We start from the raw sequence: 19,397 nt of genomic DNA, 5'->3' as shown, positions 1-19,397 counted from the left end.
AACTAACGAAAAACAGGAAAGTTGAGTAGGGAAAAAAATGTCAGTGGCCTCCTCCTGTAAAACCATTCCTGTTTGGGAGTCACCTCATTGTTGCCCATCTAGTCCACCTGTTGTTCATTTCTTTAAGACCAAAGCAGCTGAAACTGATGGACAACCCCCTCTGTGACTTAACTGACCAGATCAATATCCCAGGAGTGTCATGGACTTGATGCTAGACTCGGATTACAAAGTCTTTCTTTTTCTTTTCATTTTTTTTGAGCCGTGTACTTATACACTTATGCCTATTACCTATTTTCAGCCCTCTCTGGTCTGGTTACATGATCTCCCTTGTGTCAGCCAGTGGCAGCTGCAGGGGAGAGGAGGGAGCGCTGAACAATGACTGGGAAAGCCTAGAGCGGTGATGTCTCTTACAGGCCCCCATGTCACAGCCATTGTTGTCGCTCCCTCCTTTGCCTTGCACCCACTGCTGGCTGACACAAGGGAGCCGGATCACATGACCCAACTGGAGCGAGATGAAGAAGGGTTAGTACTGTATATACATCTTTCTTATACAGGTTAGCCAACATAGGTGCTAGAAGGGGGGGGGGGGGGCATTTTTAAGTTTTATTTAGCCTGTAATTCTACCATTTTTGGATAGAGTACAGAGTGAAATTGAAAAAAAAAAACATTTTTGTTGTTACCAGCACAGGAATAGAAAGGGAAATCTCCCATTGGGGACACTAGTTCTGGTCAGGGCTTCTTTCATCAGGAACGCATGGGAACACATTCCAGCACCTCCAGCACTAATTGTATGTAGAGGCAAAGGGGCGCTGGGGTGTCCTGGAGGGTCTATTGATGCTGGCTGCTGAGGATCTATTGTTGCTGGGGGATCTATTTTTGCGGGGGGTCTCTTGTTGAGGGAAGGGTCTATTGTTCTTGACTGCTGGAGGGTCAATTCAATAGACCCCTCCCTCAAAAGGGTATATTGTTCCTGACTGCTGGAGGGTCAGTAACAATAGACCCCTCCCTCAAAAGTAGATCCCACCCATCAACAACTGACCCCCATGTAACATAAGGGCTGAGAGAAGATCTGTTGTTTCTGCTTGGAGTCTAGTGTTGCTGGGGGGTATTTTGTTGCTGGCTGCAGGGGATCTATTTTACTGCTTTTCTTGTTGTTAACAAATTACATAACACAACAAAATGATACTTCTGTATGCTCTAAAAAAAGTAACACGGGGGGGGGGGGTTTAGGGGGTGGAACCAAGGAACAGTGCTTGGAGGTGGGTGAGGGGCGGGGACAAGGGCGCCTAGGATAGAGAGAGTTCCTGCACCTATTCTTTGAGAAAAAGAGCCCTGGTTCTGGTGAGAACCTTCTGTCAATTTGGAGGGATTTCCTCCCACTTCCTGTTGTGGCTATGGGACAGGAAGTGAAAAGAAATCTCCCCAATAGGACACAGATGGAAAAAAACAAAACAAAAACAGAAACAAACAAACAAACATAACCATCCCTTATGGTATCCAAATATGGAAAAAATAAATACAAGTTTTTCCTATAGTTGTGTGTAAGATACAAGGGCAGGACCCGGTTCAGTTTGTGGCATGTTGTTATACCTGTGTGCAAGGAATGTAATCTGTATAAGAAACATTTCAGCACACTCCCATCACCTTTGTACGCAGCAAACGTGGAAGCAAATTTTACCAGAAACAGAATATCACAGAAACAAGACACTGGGCAATGTTTCCAGCAATTGACCCCACACAATACAAACAATTCATCCTTGATTTTCATCTTCCAGGAGGTTCCTCAGAGGACCAGACATACACCAGGGTGCTCCTGCAGCTGTTTGGTTATACCGGTCATGGCAAATCGGCTTTTGTCAACTCCTGCATCTACACCCTTGGAGAACACGAATTCCGGACCCGTGCCAGAACTGGATCAGCTGAATCCTCCGTTATCACAACGAGGAGAAACATGTATGAACTTACTGATACCATCTCCATCGTGGACAACAGAGGATTCAGAACAAAGGACGGAGCTGAGGAAGCGGTGGCTTATGCACAACTAGGTAATCTATAAAATATTTTCTTTTTCAACCTATTATGCTTGGGAGGAAAGTTCATACAATGGTAATGAAATGTCTCATAAAATATGTTTATATTGTATTCAGCTGCCCCAAATCTAATGAATTTGTTGCCATTTTTCACTTTTAAATAGAAATTGCAAAGACTGGAAACATTTTGCCACAAACCTCTGACAATGAAGGTGGTCTTTTATGTCATATGTCAGCATTTTTGGTTGGTAGTATGGTGTAAAAAAAGAAAAAAAGACCGATGGACTATAAAATAGACTATAATCCTATAAAGAAAACAGCAACAGATGTCATGGTGAGAGAGATTTACTAAAGCAAATGTCAATTATCAATTATTAACCACCACATTGCCGCAATATAGCCGAAAGATGACTACAGAGCGGTTCTCTGAGTCTGGGAGGGTGTCTATAGATGTTCTCGAGGTTTCTCTACATCAGGGGTCTCCAAATTTTCAAAACAAAGGGCCAGTTTACTTTATGGGGGTTCGGACTGTGGCCAGTGGGAGTAGAAAATGCTCCGCCATCACAATGTCATAGGCTTGGTGGCATGGCTTTTGTTTCTCAGAGAATAGGTGCAGGTACTCCCCCTTTCGAGTCACCCCTTGTCTCCATCCCTCACCCACCTTTGAGCACTGTCCCTTGGTCCCACCTCTCAGTACAGTCCTTTTAGAGAATACAGAACCAAAAAAAAAAAGACCCCCTCGCAACAAATACCCCCCCAGCAATAATAGACCCTTGCTAGAAACAATAGATCTCCCAGCAGCCAGCATCAGTAGATCCCTCCCAGCAACATAACACCCCCTCCAGCAGCAATAGTTCTCCCACAAGACACAATAGAGCCCCCGTCAACAACCATAGACCCCCTGCAACAATAGATCCTCCAAGTGACAACTGATCCTGTACAAGCCAGCATCAATAGATACTCAAACACACCCCAGTATCCCTAGCCATAACATACATTTAGTGATGGAACTACATTCCCCATATTCCCACTGAAATAAAGCCCTGCTTGGTGGTCAGTGGGAGTAAAAAAATGACACCATTGGTTCCAGTGGGAGGAATTGTGCCCTATAATTAGTGTCAGTAGGAGATTTAGTTCCGCATCTCTGGTCTCAAGGTGAGATATAGTATCTTGTCTTTGGTGTCAGTTGAAGGAATAGTACCCCATGATTGGTGTCAGTGGGAAAATTAATTCCTCATTTCTGGTGTCAGGGGGAGTAATAGTCCCCTAAGGGCCAGCTTGGAGACACCTGCCACCTTCTCCTTTCTCCCTACTTCATGTCCTTAAAATGATGGTAAAACCTAGACATTTTTTACCTTAATACATTCCCTGCATTAAAATGGTTGCAAAGGCAGAAAGTTGTTTACATTCTCTGTATTAAGGTAAAAATCCTTCTGTGTTCAGCTGCCCTACCCCCCCCCCTCCCCCCACCAAATACTTACCTGAGCCCAATCTCAATCCCCAGAGCAGTGGCTCCCTCCTCTCTCTTCCTCCTCACTGGACGTTGGCTCTTGCTACTGTTAGGCACAGCCTGTGAGGAGGCAGCAGTGGTGTTGCTGAGCTGCAATGTGTGTGTCAATGGACACACACAGCGCAGCTTGGGAGTAAGCCTGCACTAGTATCTCCATAGTAAGTGGCTTATTATAGGGGCATTTGGAAGGGGAAAGGAGTCAGGAGCACTGGTGGGTGACCACAGAGGAGGAGGTTGGGGGCTGTTGTGTGCAGAACCATTGTAAGTATAACCTGCCTAAAATGTTAAGAAAAAAAAGATCCCGATCATTTTAAAGTGATACTAAAGGTTATTTTTTTTCTGTAAAATAACAAACATGATATACTTACCTGCTGTGTGCAGTGGTTTTGCACAGAACAGCCCGGATCCTCCACTTCTTGGGTCCCCTTCTGGCACTCCTGGCTCCTCCTTTATGTCGGACGCCCCCATAACAAGCAGCTTGCTACGGGGGCACCTGAGTAGGCATGTTGCCAAGCTGCTGCTGTGTGTATCTATTCACACACAGAGGTGTGGCTTCGCCTTGCCCCCTCTCTCTCCTCATTGGCTGACTGGCTGTGATTGACAGCAGTGAGAGCCAATGAGGAGGAAGAGACTCGGGACAGCTGAAGCTGTTATGCACACCGATGGATTGGAATGGGACTCAGGTAAGTATTGGGGGGAGGCTGTACACAGAAAGTTTTTTACCTTCATGCATACAATGCATGAAGGTGAAAAACCTTGAACCTTTACAACCACTTTAAGGTAGTAAATGTCCCATTATTTGACCCCCCCCTCCCCTTCCCCAACTACTTGAGTCCTCACTCCATCCAGCACTGTGCCCGTCTGTGGTGGCTCTTTTCTCTCTCCAAGAATTCACAGGACACAAAGGCAGCAGTGGGAGCCATTGGTTTCTGTTGCTGTCAATCAAATGCTGTAGGAAAGGAATGGGAGGCAGGACCAAGCTGCACTATGTGTGTCTATGGACTCAGGAGCGGATCTACAGGTGTGCCACCACAGCAAGCGGCGGCTGTCATTGCTCGTTGTCATTGGCCACACACACGGGAGTTCCGTGAGGTTTGGCATCCCTGAATTTGTACAGTGAGCGGCTCACTCTACAGGGGTGGACAGGCAGGTAAGTAACTTTAGTGCAGAAGAGGCAAAGCATGAGTCTTCTGCATTACAATTCCTGCCTGTCTGACAGTTTTTATATTTTTAGTTAAAGTTCCACATTAAATAAGTGAATTTGCACTTAGAGGATGCGCTGAATCTGGCTGACTTCAGTCCTCCTATCATGGGCAAGCCAACATCTTTATTTTTTCTTTCATTTTCCATACAGATGGTAAGATATCCTGAACAAAAGAATTGTGCTTTCATTTTCTCCTCATGTACTAAGCTACTGTAAGTGAGAAAACTGACTCTGCAAAGTGGTCATGCTCTAATCTTTAGTAAATTGGCCCCGATGTGTGACGTTATGGTGGACACCAGTCATGTAGCTCCTATAACTCTGGTATCTTTTTATGTCTGTCTGTTGTCACTCGCAGGTCATTTTCTCCCCTTGGATGAGGAAGTGGTGCTGACTAAGGACTTTGTGTGGATAATGTCCCAGGTGGAGGATTCTGACCTAACACCAAACTACACCGATTTTATTGTCCCCATATTTGTTTACAGGTATGGATCTATAGAAAGCTTTGCATACATTGTTATGACAAAATTATAATATTTGATGTATGTTTTGTGCTACTTTGCATGACTGTAATTGGCTATAAAGTATAACCACTTGTGGGCCGTCCCATGTACTGTTACTGCGGCAGGTCAGCCGCTCTGCGCTGGGAACATACATGTATGCGATCCAGCATTTCCAGGTATGGGGAGCGCATGCGGGCGCAATGCCCATCTGTACTGTCATACAGTACAGCACAAGTTGGTCAGCAGGTTCCGGCCAATGACTTATGACCAGGACCTGCTGATCAGCTTAGCAAATCACAGTACAGAGCCCTATGTTTACTAAAAACACAGGGCTCTGTACATAGAGCAGCAATGTGCCTGTTTTTTCTCCCTGCAAATCAGGGAGAAGAGACAGCCACATCTATTAGTAAAAGCAGCACATATTGCATACATCACACACTTTACAGATTGGTAGGCACACAGTTAACCCTTTGATTGCCCCTAGATGTTAACCCCTTCCCAGCCAGTGTCTTTAGTACAGTGACAGTGTACAGCATTATCACTGAAAACTGTGTTAGTATCACTGGTGATGTCAGTGTCAGTCAGTTCCCACCCCAGTGTCAATTAGGGGTTTATTTACTAACGCCGGTAGAGTTCAAAATCAGGATCATTTCTACATAGAAACCAATAAATTGGACAAATAAATTGGTTGAATGTCTTAACCATTTCAATACCGGGCAATTTTACACCTTCCTGCCCAGGCCATTTTTCACGTTTCAGCGCTCTCACACTTTGAATGACAATTGCGCGGTCATACAACATTGTACCCAAACTAAAATTTTATCATTTTCTTCACACAACTAGAGCTTTCTTTTGGTGGTATTTAATCACCGCTGGGGTTTTTATTTTTTGCTAAATTAACAAAAAAAGACCAAAAATTTTGAAAAAAAAACACGTTTTTCTTTGTTTCTGTTATACAAGTTTACAAATAAATAATTGTTCTTCATAAATTTAGGCCGAGATGTATTCTGCTACATGTCTTTGGTGAAAATAACCCAAATTAGGATGTATTTTTTAGTTTGTAGGAAAGTTATAGAGTTCACAAACTATGATATAGATCTGAAAATTGATCAATCCTGAAGTACTGACAGCCAATCTAATTTCTTGAGACAGTACAGATATCCCCAAATGTCAGGACAGTACAGATATCCCCCAAATGTCAGGACGGTACAGATATCCCCCAAATGTCAGGACAGTACAGATATCCCCCAAATGTCAGAACAGTACAGATATCCCCAAATGTCAGAACAGTACAGATATCCCCCAAATGTCATAACAGTACAGATATCCCCCAAATGTCAGAATAGTACAGATATCCCCCAAATGTCAGGACAGTACAGATATCCCCCAAATGTCAGGACGGTACAGATATCCCCCAAATGTCAGGACGGTACAGATATCCCCCAAATGTCAGGACAGTACAGATATCCCCCAAATGTCAGGACGGTACAGATATCCCCCAAATGTCAGGACGGTACAGATATCCCCCAAATGTCAGAACAGGACAGATATCCCCCAAATGTCAGGACGGTACAGATATCCCCCAAATGTCAGAACAGTACAGATATCCCCCAAATGTCAGGACAGTACAGATATCCCCCAAATGTCAGAACAGTACAGATATCCCCCAAATGTCAGGACAGTACAGATATCCCCCAAATGTCAGGACAGTACAGATATCCCCCAAATGTCAGGACAGTACAGATATCCCCCCAAATGTCAGGACAGTACAGATATTCCCAAATGACCCCTTTTTGAAGAGTAGACAGTCCGACGTACTTCATAAGAGGAATGGCGAGTTTTTTGAAGTTGTATTTTGTTTTGTCAGAATTTTTCGGAAAATGAAAAAATGAAAAAAATTATTTTCACTATTTTTTTTTTTTACATACTGTCACCAGTGCAGTACAGCGTCATCATATAACTGGCATGGCAGTGAACAGGGACACTGACTGGTGACAGTATGAAAAAAAAATATATGTTTTATTTTTTTATTATTTTTAATTTTTTATTACTTTTTTTTTTTTTTTAAGATTTTTTTTTTCAGATTTTACTATGACCAAAGTAGTACACTGTTACCATAGTAACATTGTACTACTTTGGGGAAGTGATCAGTATTTTTGTTTTTTTTACACAATTTGCTTATAGCAAAGAATTACTTTGCTATAAGCAAGCATTTACCTGAATGATAAAATAGAATAAAAACGAGCGCTGGGTCTGAAAAATTCAAGCTGCTAGCATAAAGGTAAACCTCGTGTAACCTCTTCATAGAGAATAAAATAAAGCAAAAAATGCAGCGCTTAAGTGTATAGTAGGAAAATTGACATATGTACAGCAGTAATAGAAGGAAATGCATTAAAAGTGCGACATGCACCAGGTATAGCGTACATCAATTAATGTAAACAGTGGTCGGGTAAGTGGTACAGATTCATCCAACCAATCAAAGTGCATATAGTGATAGGGAAGTTAGAGTCATTAGATCTAGGAGTAGATCCGAGTATCAATCAAATCTGTGACTTCTGTGATAGGAGAATAGCTGTAAAATGCACTAACCAGATAGCGCAAGCCAAAGCGCATTGGAGTATAATGACCTACTCCCGGTCACAGCCCAATGGTCCTCAGCGTAGAGCCCTCAGGAACAACTGTGCACCGCTCTTGCCGTCTCCTACCACCAGGGGGAGTGCGCCTCTTTACAGTAACACGAATTTGCCTTATATCCTCTATCGCCAGGGGTGGTGTGCTTTCATATCAGGAGATCATCTCAGGGACTCAGCAATAAGACCCAAAAGAGAGAAATCTTGATCGTGTAGTATTTTTATTCAAGAGATTGGTAAAAACAGGTAGCACACTTACATAGTAAAATCCAAAGAAGCTGATTCACAGAATCCAAAAAAATGGCCGACAGTCACATGCATGGACCATGTAGGTAGCAAGTGGTATGAGAGGTATCCTTATCTCTAACGCGTTTCGTGGCAAGAGCACAGTTACTGTTACTGTATTGTCTCATGTTCTGTCTCCCACTATAATGTACAGCGACATACTGAACGACATATCAGACTGGATGTCGCTCCATTTCCTCAAACTGAACCTTTCCAAAACCGAGCTCCTAATCTTCCCCCCAGCCCACGCCCCCCACCCCACCCTCTCCATCACGACCAACAACACCACCATCAGTCCCACCCTGCAAGCCAAAATCCTACGTGTCACTCTTGACTCAAACCTGTCCTTCCAACCTCCTGTCCAATCGCTGACAAACTCATGCAGGCTCCACCTCCGCAACATCTCCAAAATACGTTCGTTCCTAACCCCAGACACTACTAAACAACTCATTCACTCCCTTATTATATCACGTCTGGACTACTGCAACTCCCTCCTCACCGGCCTACCCCAACGCAGGCTATCCCCGCTCCAGTCTATCCTGAACTCAGCGGCCAGACTCATCCACCTTACCAACCGCTCCGCTTCTGCCACCCCCCTCTGTCATTCCCTCCACTGGCCTCCACTCAGTGTCCTCCACCCCCCTCTGTCATTCCCTCCACTGGCTCCCAATTGCCCAACGCATTAAATTCAAACTACTAACACTGACGTACAAAGCCGTCCACCATACTGCCCCAAACTACCTCACCGACCTGATACCCAAATACCACCCTACCCGTGCCCTCCGCTCCTCACAAGACCTCCTACTTTCTAGCTCCCTGGTCTCCTCCTCCCACGCCCGACTGCAGGACTTCTCCAGGACTTCCTCCATCCTCTGGAGCTCACTACCCAATCCATCAGACTGTCACCTACACTCCTCACCTTTAGGCGCACCCTGAAAACCCATCTCTTCAAGGAAGCCTACCCCACCCTCACCTAACAGCCGATCTCCTCCACTCCTCCTACCACTCCATCCCCCACAGCCACTTCCTCCTGTACCACTATCCCCTCCCTCCTAGATTGTAAGCTGGAAAGAGCAGGGCCCTTGAACCCCTCGTGTATTGTATTGTTACTGTCTTGTCTCATGTTCTGTCCCCACTATAATGTACAGCGCTGAGCAAACTTTTAGCGCTATATAAATACTGTGTAATAATAATAATATTGACGTTAATTGTTCAGCGTTACAGGTGCATGTCGGAGGTGCCAGGACCTCGGAACGTGGGCTGTTCTTTTGCATGACCACGTTGTCTTTTATCTGTCTGTGTGTGGTGGAGGTGTCGGACATATCATTTTGTTTGCAAATTTTTTGATTTTGACTTAGGAATATACTTTGGTTTTTGTTTAGCCGAGGTTTGTTCTCATTGGAACCTCTATGCCAGTGGATCCCTTCCCCTGGTTTTCTTTGTTTTTCTTATGATATAATTGGTTCCGAGGACACCGCTTTTTGTATCACATGTAGTGAGTCAGCCATGTCTACTTACATGTAACTTTTGAGTTACCCAACTTTGGGACTCTATTTTCAATACTATTAAATTGAATTTTTCCTTGTTAGGCATCTCAGTTGTTTATTCAATTTTGCAAATGACTTAGAAATGAGCACGTGTTCGTGTGAAACGCGTCGACTGCTCCTCTGTCCTGTCTTGGATCTGTCATGTTCTTATCATATTGCATGTTAAGGATTCCAATAGAGGATTTCATCCACCACATTGCTGTTTGTGCCGCCAACCATTCTGTTTTTCCATTGTACTATCGCAGTCCCGCTGACAGGAATGGTTCCAGTAGTTGTGCTAATTATTTAACTGTATCATGTGACCGCTGTCATTGGCTCTCAGGACTCTTACATGATTGGGTGTCTATCCTGCTGGCTCTCTGATTGGTAACAGCTAAGTCAGTGTGGTGGGAGTGCTCAGAGAGCGTTCTCTCAGCACACAACCAGCATGAACACGTGTGTGCGGCGGGTCGGCATTAAAGTGGTTCTAAAGCCTCAAGGTTTCTATCTTAAGAAAGGGTAAAAAAAACCTTCTGTATCACAGACCCGCCCCCTTACCCCCCCCCCCCGCTTACCTGAGCCTCATCGTGATCCAAAGCTGTGAATGAGAGCTGGGGCTCTCCTGGCTTTGTCCCTCCTCATTGGGCAGATTGGTAGCAGCCATTGGCTCCTGCTCCTGTCAATCAACTCCATTGATAAGGGAGTGGGGGGCAGGGCCAAGTCCTGCTGTCTGTGTCAATGGATGCAGCAGGAGGGTTCGGGAGCGAGGAGTGCAGGCAAGGCACCTGAGAAGAGGAGGATCGGGGGCCACTCTGTGCAATTCTATTACATAGAGCAGGTAAGTGTAGACATGTTTGTTATTAAAATAAATGTTTACAACGACTTTAATGTTATTTTCTTGCTGCCCTACACACTCACCGGCCATGTTATTAGAAACACCAGTTCAATTGCTTGGTAACTAATTGGTGCTAATTAGCCAATCACATGGCAGCAACTCAATGCATTTAGGCATCTAGACGTGGTGAAGACGACTTGCTGAAGTTCAAACCAAGCATCAGAATGGGGAAGAAAGGGGATTTAAGTGACTTTGAACGAAAAAGAGAAAATATCCAGTGAGTGGCAGTTGTTTGGAGGAAAATGCCTCGTTGAGGTCAAAGATCAGAGGAGAATGGACAGACTGGTTCCAGATGCTAGAAAGGCAACAGTAACTCCAATAACCACTTGTTACAACCGAGGTATGCAGAATACCATCTCTGAATGCACTATATATCCAGCCTTGAAGCAGATGGGCTACAGCAGCAGAAGACCACATCGGGTGCCACTCTTGTCAGCTAAGAACAGGAAACAGAGGCTGCAATTCACACAGGCTCACCGAAATTGGACAATAGAAGATTGGAGAAATGTTGCCTGGTATGCTGAGTCTCAATTCCAGCTGCAACATTCAGATGGTAGGGTCAGAATTTGGCATAAACAACATGAAAGCATGGATCCATCCTGCCTTGTATCAACGGTTCATGGATGTGCAGCCAACAAATCTGCAACAACTGCGTGTTGCTATCATGTCTATATGGACCAGAAACTCTGAGAAGTGTTTCCAACACCTTGTTGAATCCATGCCATGAAGAATGAAGGCAAAAGGGGGTCCAACCCGGTACTACCAAGGTGGACCTAATAAAGTGGCCGGTGAGAGTATATCAGTTACATTGTAGGCAAGCAGTTATAAGTTGAGTTGTCAATTTTCTTTGAATGTCATTTCATGTGGGACTGTCCTGCAGCAGTTTGTGTCCCATCCTCTACCCACCAGTCCATATTCAAGAGGTCTGCCTTTCTCAGCTAGTCTTCCCAATCATTTATAGACATACAAGATGTCAGGAGGTGAAACAACTTTCCTATCTAAAAAAATGAAATATCTTTGAAGAAAGTTGGTATATAAGGACACTAAACTTTGGTTTTCTTCTAGTGCGAGGCACAAACTTCCACAGGAGCAACTTTATGAATTGCACAGTTTTTTCACGAACTGCAGAGCTATGACAGGTAATTTCACTTCTCAGATGTTACAGCTCAGATGTTTCACTGCTAAGACTACCTGAAGAACATCTTTGTTGACTTAAGGGATTCAAAAAAGAATAGAGTGAGGTGACTCTTCTATCAGCCAAGATGATTGTAAAAGAAAAAAATGTAATTAATAGCTCACTTACCATGACTGAAAGTATATACACAGGTCTGGTCAAGGGGGTGTTCCTCAAAGTTTTCCTAAAGAAATGTATCCCTCACACCTTCACCCCCCCTTCCATAAGTTTTTTGAATCACATAGTGGTGGTATCTATGTTGGAGGAAGAGGCCCAGGATGCTATGACCATTATTCAGGGACATTCAACAAGAAGGTGTGAATTTGTTTGGAACCCATGCAAGCTCTCTGTCAGAATGGAGAGGGCACAAGCAGTTAAGGATTCCACTTGCTATGAACCAAAACAGCACATTTTCAAGTAGCAATCAAAGAAAACAAAATCCAGGGCACTCCTCACTCATGTCACTCTTCTTTATGTCACTCTTCTTTATGTAAAATATATACTCACCTAGGTGAATGCAGCATCACTCTGATGCTGCATCTGTCCCCTGACGATTCTGCACTGAGAACTGAGCGATCAGACACCCCTGATCACTGAATTCCCCCCTCCATTCTGAGAAGAAAACCAACCGGGACTGTCAGTCACCAGCTCTTTGCTCTGCCCCTCAGCACTCACTGTAACGCTGAGCTGTGGAGGGGGCAAGAAGGGCTGCCTCAGGCTCTCAGCAACTTGCTGCCGGTTCGGGCTGCTGAGTAAATCCTGACAGTAGAGTCGGGATCGATCCAGCACCTGGACTAGCTGAGTTACGTCTGTTGGCTGAAAGTGGGCCACAGTCATGCAGAATGAACTGCACGCCTGTGATCCATAGGAGAAATAGGGCCAAAAAAGCTTTGCAATTTAAATTGCAATTGACACAACACCTTGACACTCCTCACCATCTGAGGACTGGAAAGCTGCAATATATTACATTTGTGTTCTTGTGTTCACATACACTTTCATTAATTCGTTTTTGAGATCATATACAATTGTACAGCATTTTCTCCCTCTACATATATTTTGTATAAATACACAAATGGCCAGTAATGCACCTGTCCTTGAATGCAGTAAATCTACGATCAGTGCCAGGGTTGCCATTTTTATACTTCACTTTCATTTAAGAAAAAAAGAAAAAAAAGTGTCATACAGAAAAACAAAGAAAATTTACAACTGAACCTTAAAAAAACAATATTTCAAAAATCTAAAGATACAAATATTCCATAGAGATGCCATTTTGAATGTGACTCAGTGCCTGTAATGTGATCTCAGGTTCTGCGCTGAATTATGAGAGTTGTCAGGAGCCATATGCAGGTTCCCATTGACATGGATGTAAAGAAGAACATTTCTTGCTGCACACTGAAAAGGAAAGGCCATTCTTAATATGACCAGAAAAATAAACTTGTTAAAGGTAGTGAACTCTTGGAAGTTTACATTTTCAACTGAAAATTCCTATTTTTTTATTATGACAGGGGTTTTTCCTGTTGTTGTCCTTACACACAAGTTTAAGAACGACTACAAAGACTTAGAAGAAAAGTTTAGAGATGCGGGAGCAGAAATGGTGCTGGCCATTGAGAATTACACCCCCACAGACCACAGGAAGACTCCGGGACGGTGCAATGATATACAGAAAGTGATCGTGGAAGCTTTGCAAGAAGTAAGATTCCGCCTGACACAGCCAAGGAATCCAATGAAAGAACGTATACAGCACAAGAAGTTCCTTCTGAAATTTGTATATGAATTTATAGTTACCGAGACAAAAGCAAAAGCTAAAAAACAGGAGTATGAGAGGCTGAAAGCTCTGGCAGATAAAAGATGGTTTAAAACGTTTCCGTATGATGACTAAAACACTTTTATGGTTCTCGTGTATGAAAACCACTGCAGAAAAAAAAAAAAAAGAAAAGTAGGAGGTGATCAAAGTTATCAAATTGGACCTTCCCCAATGCAGACATAAAGCTTTGCTAACTGTCTTCCAGAAACAGCTAAATACATAATAAAAGTTACTACTAGTTCCCACCAGTGCTTCTTATGTAGAGCTCCCCCCGCAGGGGCTGCTTGTATCTTGCCCAGCCTTTCCCCTAGATCTTCTCCCACAGCCAAGCACAGCACATTTCTTATACCAGGTGCACACAACGTTCACTTATTACTCCAATCATCAGTCTGGGGGTTCTAGCTTCTCTGTTGTCTTTATTTCATTGGAACTGGGAAAGGGAAGGGATATAATAGGATACTACAAAGCCAACTATGACAACTGAGGACAGCTTATCTGTGGGCTTTCCTTAGTGAATCTGTGTAGCCGACTGTACAAACATGGAGCAAAGCACCCCGCCCCCATAGTAAAACACTTCCTACACACAGTTAACCCTTTGATCGCCCCTCACATTAACCCCTGCATGCCCAGTGCCATTAGCACACTGTCAGTGCTTTTTTTAGTAGTGATCACTGTATTGGTGTCACTGGGGAAGTCGCTGATCACCACCATTACTAGTAAAAAAAAAAAAAAATCCCAGTATCCATACCGCCATTTGAAAACGCTAAAACATTCACATAGACCAATTAATTTCCACGTATTGGGATTTATTTAAGCAAAGACGTCACACAATACATTTTAGCATGAATTTATGACAGAATTTGATTTTTTTTTATTTTTTTACTGAACATGTTTAATAGCAAAAAGTAAAAAAAAATGTTTCTCAAAATTGTCGGCCTTTTTTTATAGCGCAAAAAAAACGCACAAGTGATCAAATACCACTGAAAGAAAGCTCAATTTGTAGGAAAAAAGGACATAAATTTAGTTAAAGTAATGCAGCGCCATAACGCAAAAAATGGCCTGGTCAGGAAGGGGAGGAAATCCTCTGGAGGGGGAGGGGTTAAGCAGGAGACCACGCTATACTAATCTAAACTATATACATACTACAAACCTACCTAAGGGGGCGCTACACTTACACAGCAAAAAGCCTAGGTATTCCATCATATGACCACTGATTTCACAAATACATCCCCATCCTCCTCTGAATAATTGCTACATTAAAAAAACAAAAACCCAGCTAATCTAAATATCTCTTTTACTCACCTAAATCCATGGTCATGTGATGTACTGAGCACTGAGTCTGTTGTCATCAAGATCTTCAGTAATGCTGCCATAACGCTTCCATTTCTTCCCTAAAAATATGGGAGCCTTTCCTCATCTCCCCTAAACATTCTGTTTATGGCAGGGCCGGATCTAGCCAGTATGATATGGGGGTGCAGTAATAAATGTCAGGGGGGCAGAGGATATGAGGTCTGCAGGGCAGTGTACACAAACAGGAATGAATAGCGGAGTGTACAGGTCAGAGGACGGGGTTAGCAGAGCAGAGGTCAGGAATCAGCAGTTTGGAGGGTGGGGTACCGATGGACATCTGTACAACCAGCTTCTGGAACATTTCCACCCGATCAGCACCGCCAGTTATAGCCGGCAGCACTGATCAGTACTAAGTGATAAGTATCTCTGATGTCAGAACACAATACCTCAGCGGGAGTGATTTCCGCATCCACGTGGGAGCCCCGATGTTGAACAAAAAATGACTGATGTATAGACTGCCTTACTGAGCCTACCATAAGGAAGAATTTCATTACAACCAGCAACCATTGAGACAATGAACACCTTGGTCAGGTCTGTATACTGTACACCAATGTATAATGTACAGAGTGCAGGGGTAAGGTGTACGTAATATACAAAACAACATATGGAGTGCAACAGTTAGGATGAGTGCCACATTCACATCAGTGTCCCCAGAGTGCTACCACTTTACACCAGAGTCTGGCAGAGTGTCCCCTTACATCAGATTCTGGTATAGTCCCCTTCTTACATCAGAGTCTGTCAAAGTGTCCCCTTACATCAGATTCTGGTATAGTCCCCTTCTTACATCAGAGTCTTGCAGAGTGTCCCCTTACATCAGATTCTGGTATAGTCCCCTTCTTACATCAGAGTCTGGCAGAGTGTCCCCTTACATCAGATTCTGGTATACTTTCCTTCCTTCATCAGAGTCTTGCAGAGTGTCCCCTTACATCAGATTCTGGTATACTTTCCTTCTTACATCAGAGTCTGGCAGAGTGTCCCCTTACATCAGATTCTGGTATAGTCCCCTTCTTACATCAGAGTCTGGCAGAGTGTCCCCTTACTTCAGATTCTGGTATAGTCCCCTTCTTACATCAGAGTCTGGCAGAGTGTCCCCTTACATCAGATTCTGGTATAGTCTCTTTCTTACATCAGAGTCTTGCAGAGTGTCCCCTTACATCAGATTCTGGTATAGTCCCCTTCTTACATCAGAGTCTTGCAGAGTGTCCCCTTACATCAGATTCTGGTATAGTCCCCTTCTTACATCAGAGTCTGGCAGAGTGTCCCCTTACATCAGATTCTGGTATAGTCCCCTTCTTACATCAGAGTCTGGCAGAGTGTCCCCTTACATCAGATTCTGGTATACTTTCCTTCTTACATCAGAGTCTTGCAGAGTGTCCCCTTACATCAGATTCTGGTATAGTCCCCTTCTTACATCAGAGTCTGGCAGAGTGTCCCCTTACTTCAGATTCTGGTATAGTCCCCTTCTTACATCAGAGTCTGGCAGAGTGTCCCCTTACATCAGATTCTGGTATAGTCTCTTTCTTACATCAGAGTCTGGCAGAGTGTCCCCTTACATCAGATTCTGGTATAGTCCCCTTCTTACATCAGAGTCTGGCAGAGTGTCCCCTTACATCAGATTCTGGTATAGTCCCCTTCTTACATCAGAGTCTTGCATCAGAGTCTTGCAGAGTGTCCCCTTACATCAGATTCTGGTATAGTCCCCTTCTTACATCAGAGTCTTGCAGAGTGTCCCCTTACATCAGATTCTGGTATAGTCCCCTTCTTACATCAGAGTCTGGCAGAGTGTCCCCTTACATCAGATTCTGGCATAGTCCCCTTCTTACATCAGAGTCTTGCAGAGTGTCCCCTTACATCAGATTCTGGTATAGTCCCCTTCTTACATCAGAGTCTGGCAGAGTGTCCCCTTACATCAGATTCTGGCATAGTCCCCTTCTTACATCAGAGTCTGGCAGAGTGTCTCCTTACATCAGATTCTGGTATACTTCCCTTCTTACATCAGAGTCTGTCAAAGTGTCCCCTTACATCAGATTCTGGTATACTTTCCTTCTTACATCAGAGTCTTGCAGAATGTCCCCTTACATCAGATTCTGGTATACTTTCCTTCTTACATCAGAGTCTTGCAGAGTGTCCCCTTACATCAGATTCTGGTATACTTTCCTTCTTACATCAGAGTCTGGCAGAGTGTCCCCTTACATCAGATTCTGGTATAGTCCCCTTCTTACATCAGAGTCTGGCAGAGTGTCCCCTTACATCAGATTCTGGTATAGTCTCTTTCTTACATCAGAGTCTTGCAGAGTGTCCCCTTACATTAGATTCTGGTATAGTCCCCTTCTTACATCAGAGTCTGGCAGAGTGTCCCCTTACATCAGATTCTGGTATAGTCCCCTTCTTACATCAGAGTCTTGCATCAGAGTCTTGCAGAGTGTCCCCTTACATCAGATTCTGGTATAGTCCACTTCTTACATCAGAGTCTTGCAGAGTGTCACCTTACATCAGATTCTGGTATAGTCCCCTTCTTACATCAGAGTCTTGCATCAGAGTCTTGCAGAGTGTCCCCTTACATCAGATTCTGGTATAGTCCACTTCTTACATCAGAGTCTTGCAGAGTGTCCCCTTACATCAGATTCTGGTATAGTTCCCTTCTGACATCAGAGTCTTGCAGAGTGTCCCCTTACATCGGCTTCTTGTATAGTCCCCTTCTTACATCAGAGTCTGTCAAAGTGTGCCCTTACATCAGATTCTGGTATAGTCCCCTTCTTACATCAGAGTCTTGCAGAGTGTCCCCTTACATCAGATTCTGGTGTAGTCCCCTTCTTACATCAGAGTCTTGCAGAGTGTCCCCTTACATCAGATTCTGGTATAGTCCCCTTCTTACATCAGAGTCTTGCAGAGTGTCCCCTTACATCAGATTCTGGTATAGTCCCCTTCTTACATCAGAGTCTGGCAGAGTGTCCCCTTACATCAGATTCTGGTATAGTCCCCTTCTTACATCAGAGTCTGGCAGAGTGTCCCCTTACATCATATTCTGGTATAGTCCCCTTCTTACATCAGAGTCTGTCAAAGTGTCCCCTTACATCAGATTCTGGTATAGTCCCCTTCTTACATCAGAGTCTGTCAAAGTGTCCCCTTACATCAAATTCTGGTATAGTCCCCTTCTTACATCAGAGTCTTACATCAGATTCTGGTATAGTCCCCTTCTTACATCAGAGTCTGTCAAAGTGTCCCCTCACATCAAATTCTGGTATAGTCCCCTTCTTACATCAGAGCCTTACATCAGATTGTGGTATAGTCCCCTTCTTACATCAGAGTCTTGCATCAGAGTCTTGCAGAGTGTCCCCTTACATCAGATTCTGGTATAGTCCCCTTCTTACATCAGAGTCTTGCATCAGAGTCTTGCAGAGTGTCCCCTTACATCAGATTGTGGTATAGTCCCCTTCTTACATCAGAGTCTGGCAGAGTGTCCCCTTACATCAGATTCTGGTATACTCCACTTCTTACATCAGAGTCTGGCAGAGTGTCCCCTTACATCAGATTCTGGTATAGTCCCCTTCTTACATCAGAGTCTGGCAGAGTGTCCCCTTACATCAGATTCTGGTATACTCCACTTCTGACATCAGAGTCTTGCAGAGTGTCCCCTTACATCAGATTCTGGTATAGTCCCCTTCTTACATCAGAGTCTGGCAGAGTGTCTCCTTACATCAGATTCTGGTATACTCCCCTTCTTACATCAGAGTCTGGCATAGTGTCCCCTTACATCAGATTCTGGTATAGTCCATTTCTTACACCAGAGTCTGGCAGAGTGTCCCCTTACATCAGATTCTGGTATAGTCCCCTTCTTACATCAGAGTCTTGCAGAGTGTCCCCTTACATCAGATTCTGGTATAGTCCCTTTCTTACATCAGAGTCTGTCAAAGTGTCCCCTTACATCAGATTCTGGTATAGTCCCCTTCTTACATCAGAGTCTGGCAGAGTGTCCCCTTACATCAGATTCTGGTATACTCCACTTCTGACATCAGAGTCTTGCAGAGTGTCCCCTTACATCAGATTCTGGTATAGTCCCCTTCTTACATCAGAGTCTGGCAGAGTGTCCCCTTACATCAGATTCTGGTATAGTCCACTTCTGACATCAGAGTCTGGCAGAGTGTCCCCTTACATCAGATTCTGGTAGAAAGATGGGAAAGAGAAGGAGGGGGGAGGGAGAAAGATGGGGGAGAGAAGGGAGGGAGATGGACTCAGCTCTCTCACCCCAGTCTGGTCTGGTGGCTCAGGCAGTCTTCAGTCTTGCAGCCACCATGTAGTTGCCAGCTATAGAGCTTCAAGTTTCCCGCCCACACATCTTCTCAAGTACATCATTGGTTGAGAATTGCAGTGTGGGCGGGGGTTACATGAGGATAGGGGCGGGGTAGATACAAGGACAGGGGTGGGAGTTGGTGCACCTTGATCTCTCCTATCCCGTCCATGCAGAGAAGGGGAGGGGAGTGTGCTGGTT

At 44.1% G+C, this 19,397-nt stretch overlaps 1 protein-coding gene across 1 annotated transcript; it reads left to right on the top strand.

The window, feature by feature from the left end:
• The first annotated feature begins 1,647 nt into the window (after nucleotides 1-1,647).
• LOC149437978 (uncharacterized) lies at nucleotides 1,648-14,486 on the top strand. The gene is made up of 4 exons (XM_089660382.1): nucleotides 1,648-2,045; nucleotides 5,100-5,226; nucleotides 11,646-11,719; nucleotides 13,260-14,486. The coding sequence occupies exons 1-4, from the start codon at nucleotides 1,715-1,717 to the stop codon at nucleotides 13,631-13,633; spliced, it is 906 nt and encodes a 301-aa protein (XP_089516508.1). The 5' UTR covers nucleotides 1,648-1,714; the 3' UTR covers nucleotides 13,634-14,486.
• The last annotated feature ends 4,911 nt before the right edge of the window (nucleotides 14,487-19,397 follow it).

The sequence above is a fragment of the Staurois parvus genome, unplaced genomic scaffold, assembly GCF_062004578.1.
Source record: "Staurois parvus isolate SC_StPar_1 unplaced genomic scaffold, SC_StPar_1.0 ptg001234l, whole genome shotgun sequence".
Lineage (NCBI taxonomy): Eukaryota > Metazoa > Chordata > Amphibia > Anura > Ranidae > Staurois > Staurois parvus.
This window is presented reverse-complemented; position numbering and strand designations above follow the sequence as displayed.

Bases quoted from the DNA above. Each gene is read 5' to 3' on its own strand.
- LOC149437978 (XM_089660382.1), top strand. From the start codon at position 1,715: ATGTTTCCAGCAATTGACCCCACACAATACAAACAATTCATCCTTGAT. The intron at 2,046-5,099 runs GTAATCTATAAA...TGTCACTCGCAG, and splicing joins GGTGGCTTATGCACAACTAG to GTCATTTTCTCCCCTTGGAT. The intron at 5,227-11,645 runs GTATGGATCTAT...GTTTTCTTCTAG, and splicing joins GTCCCCATATTTGTTTACAG to TGCGAGGCACAAACTTCCAC.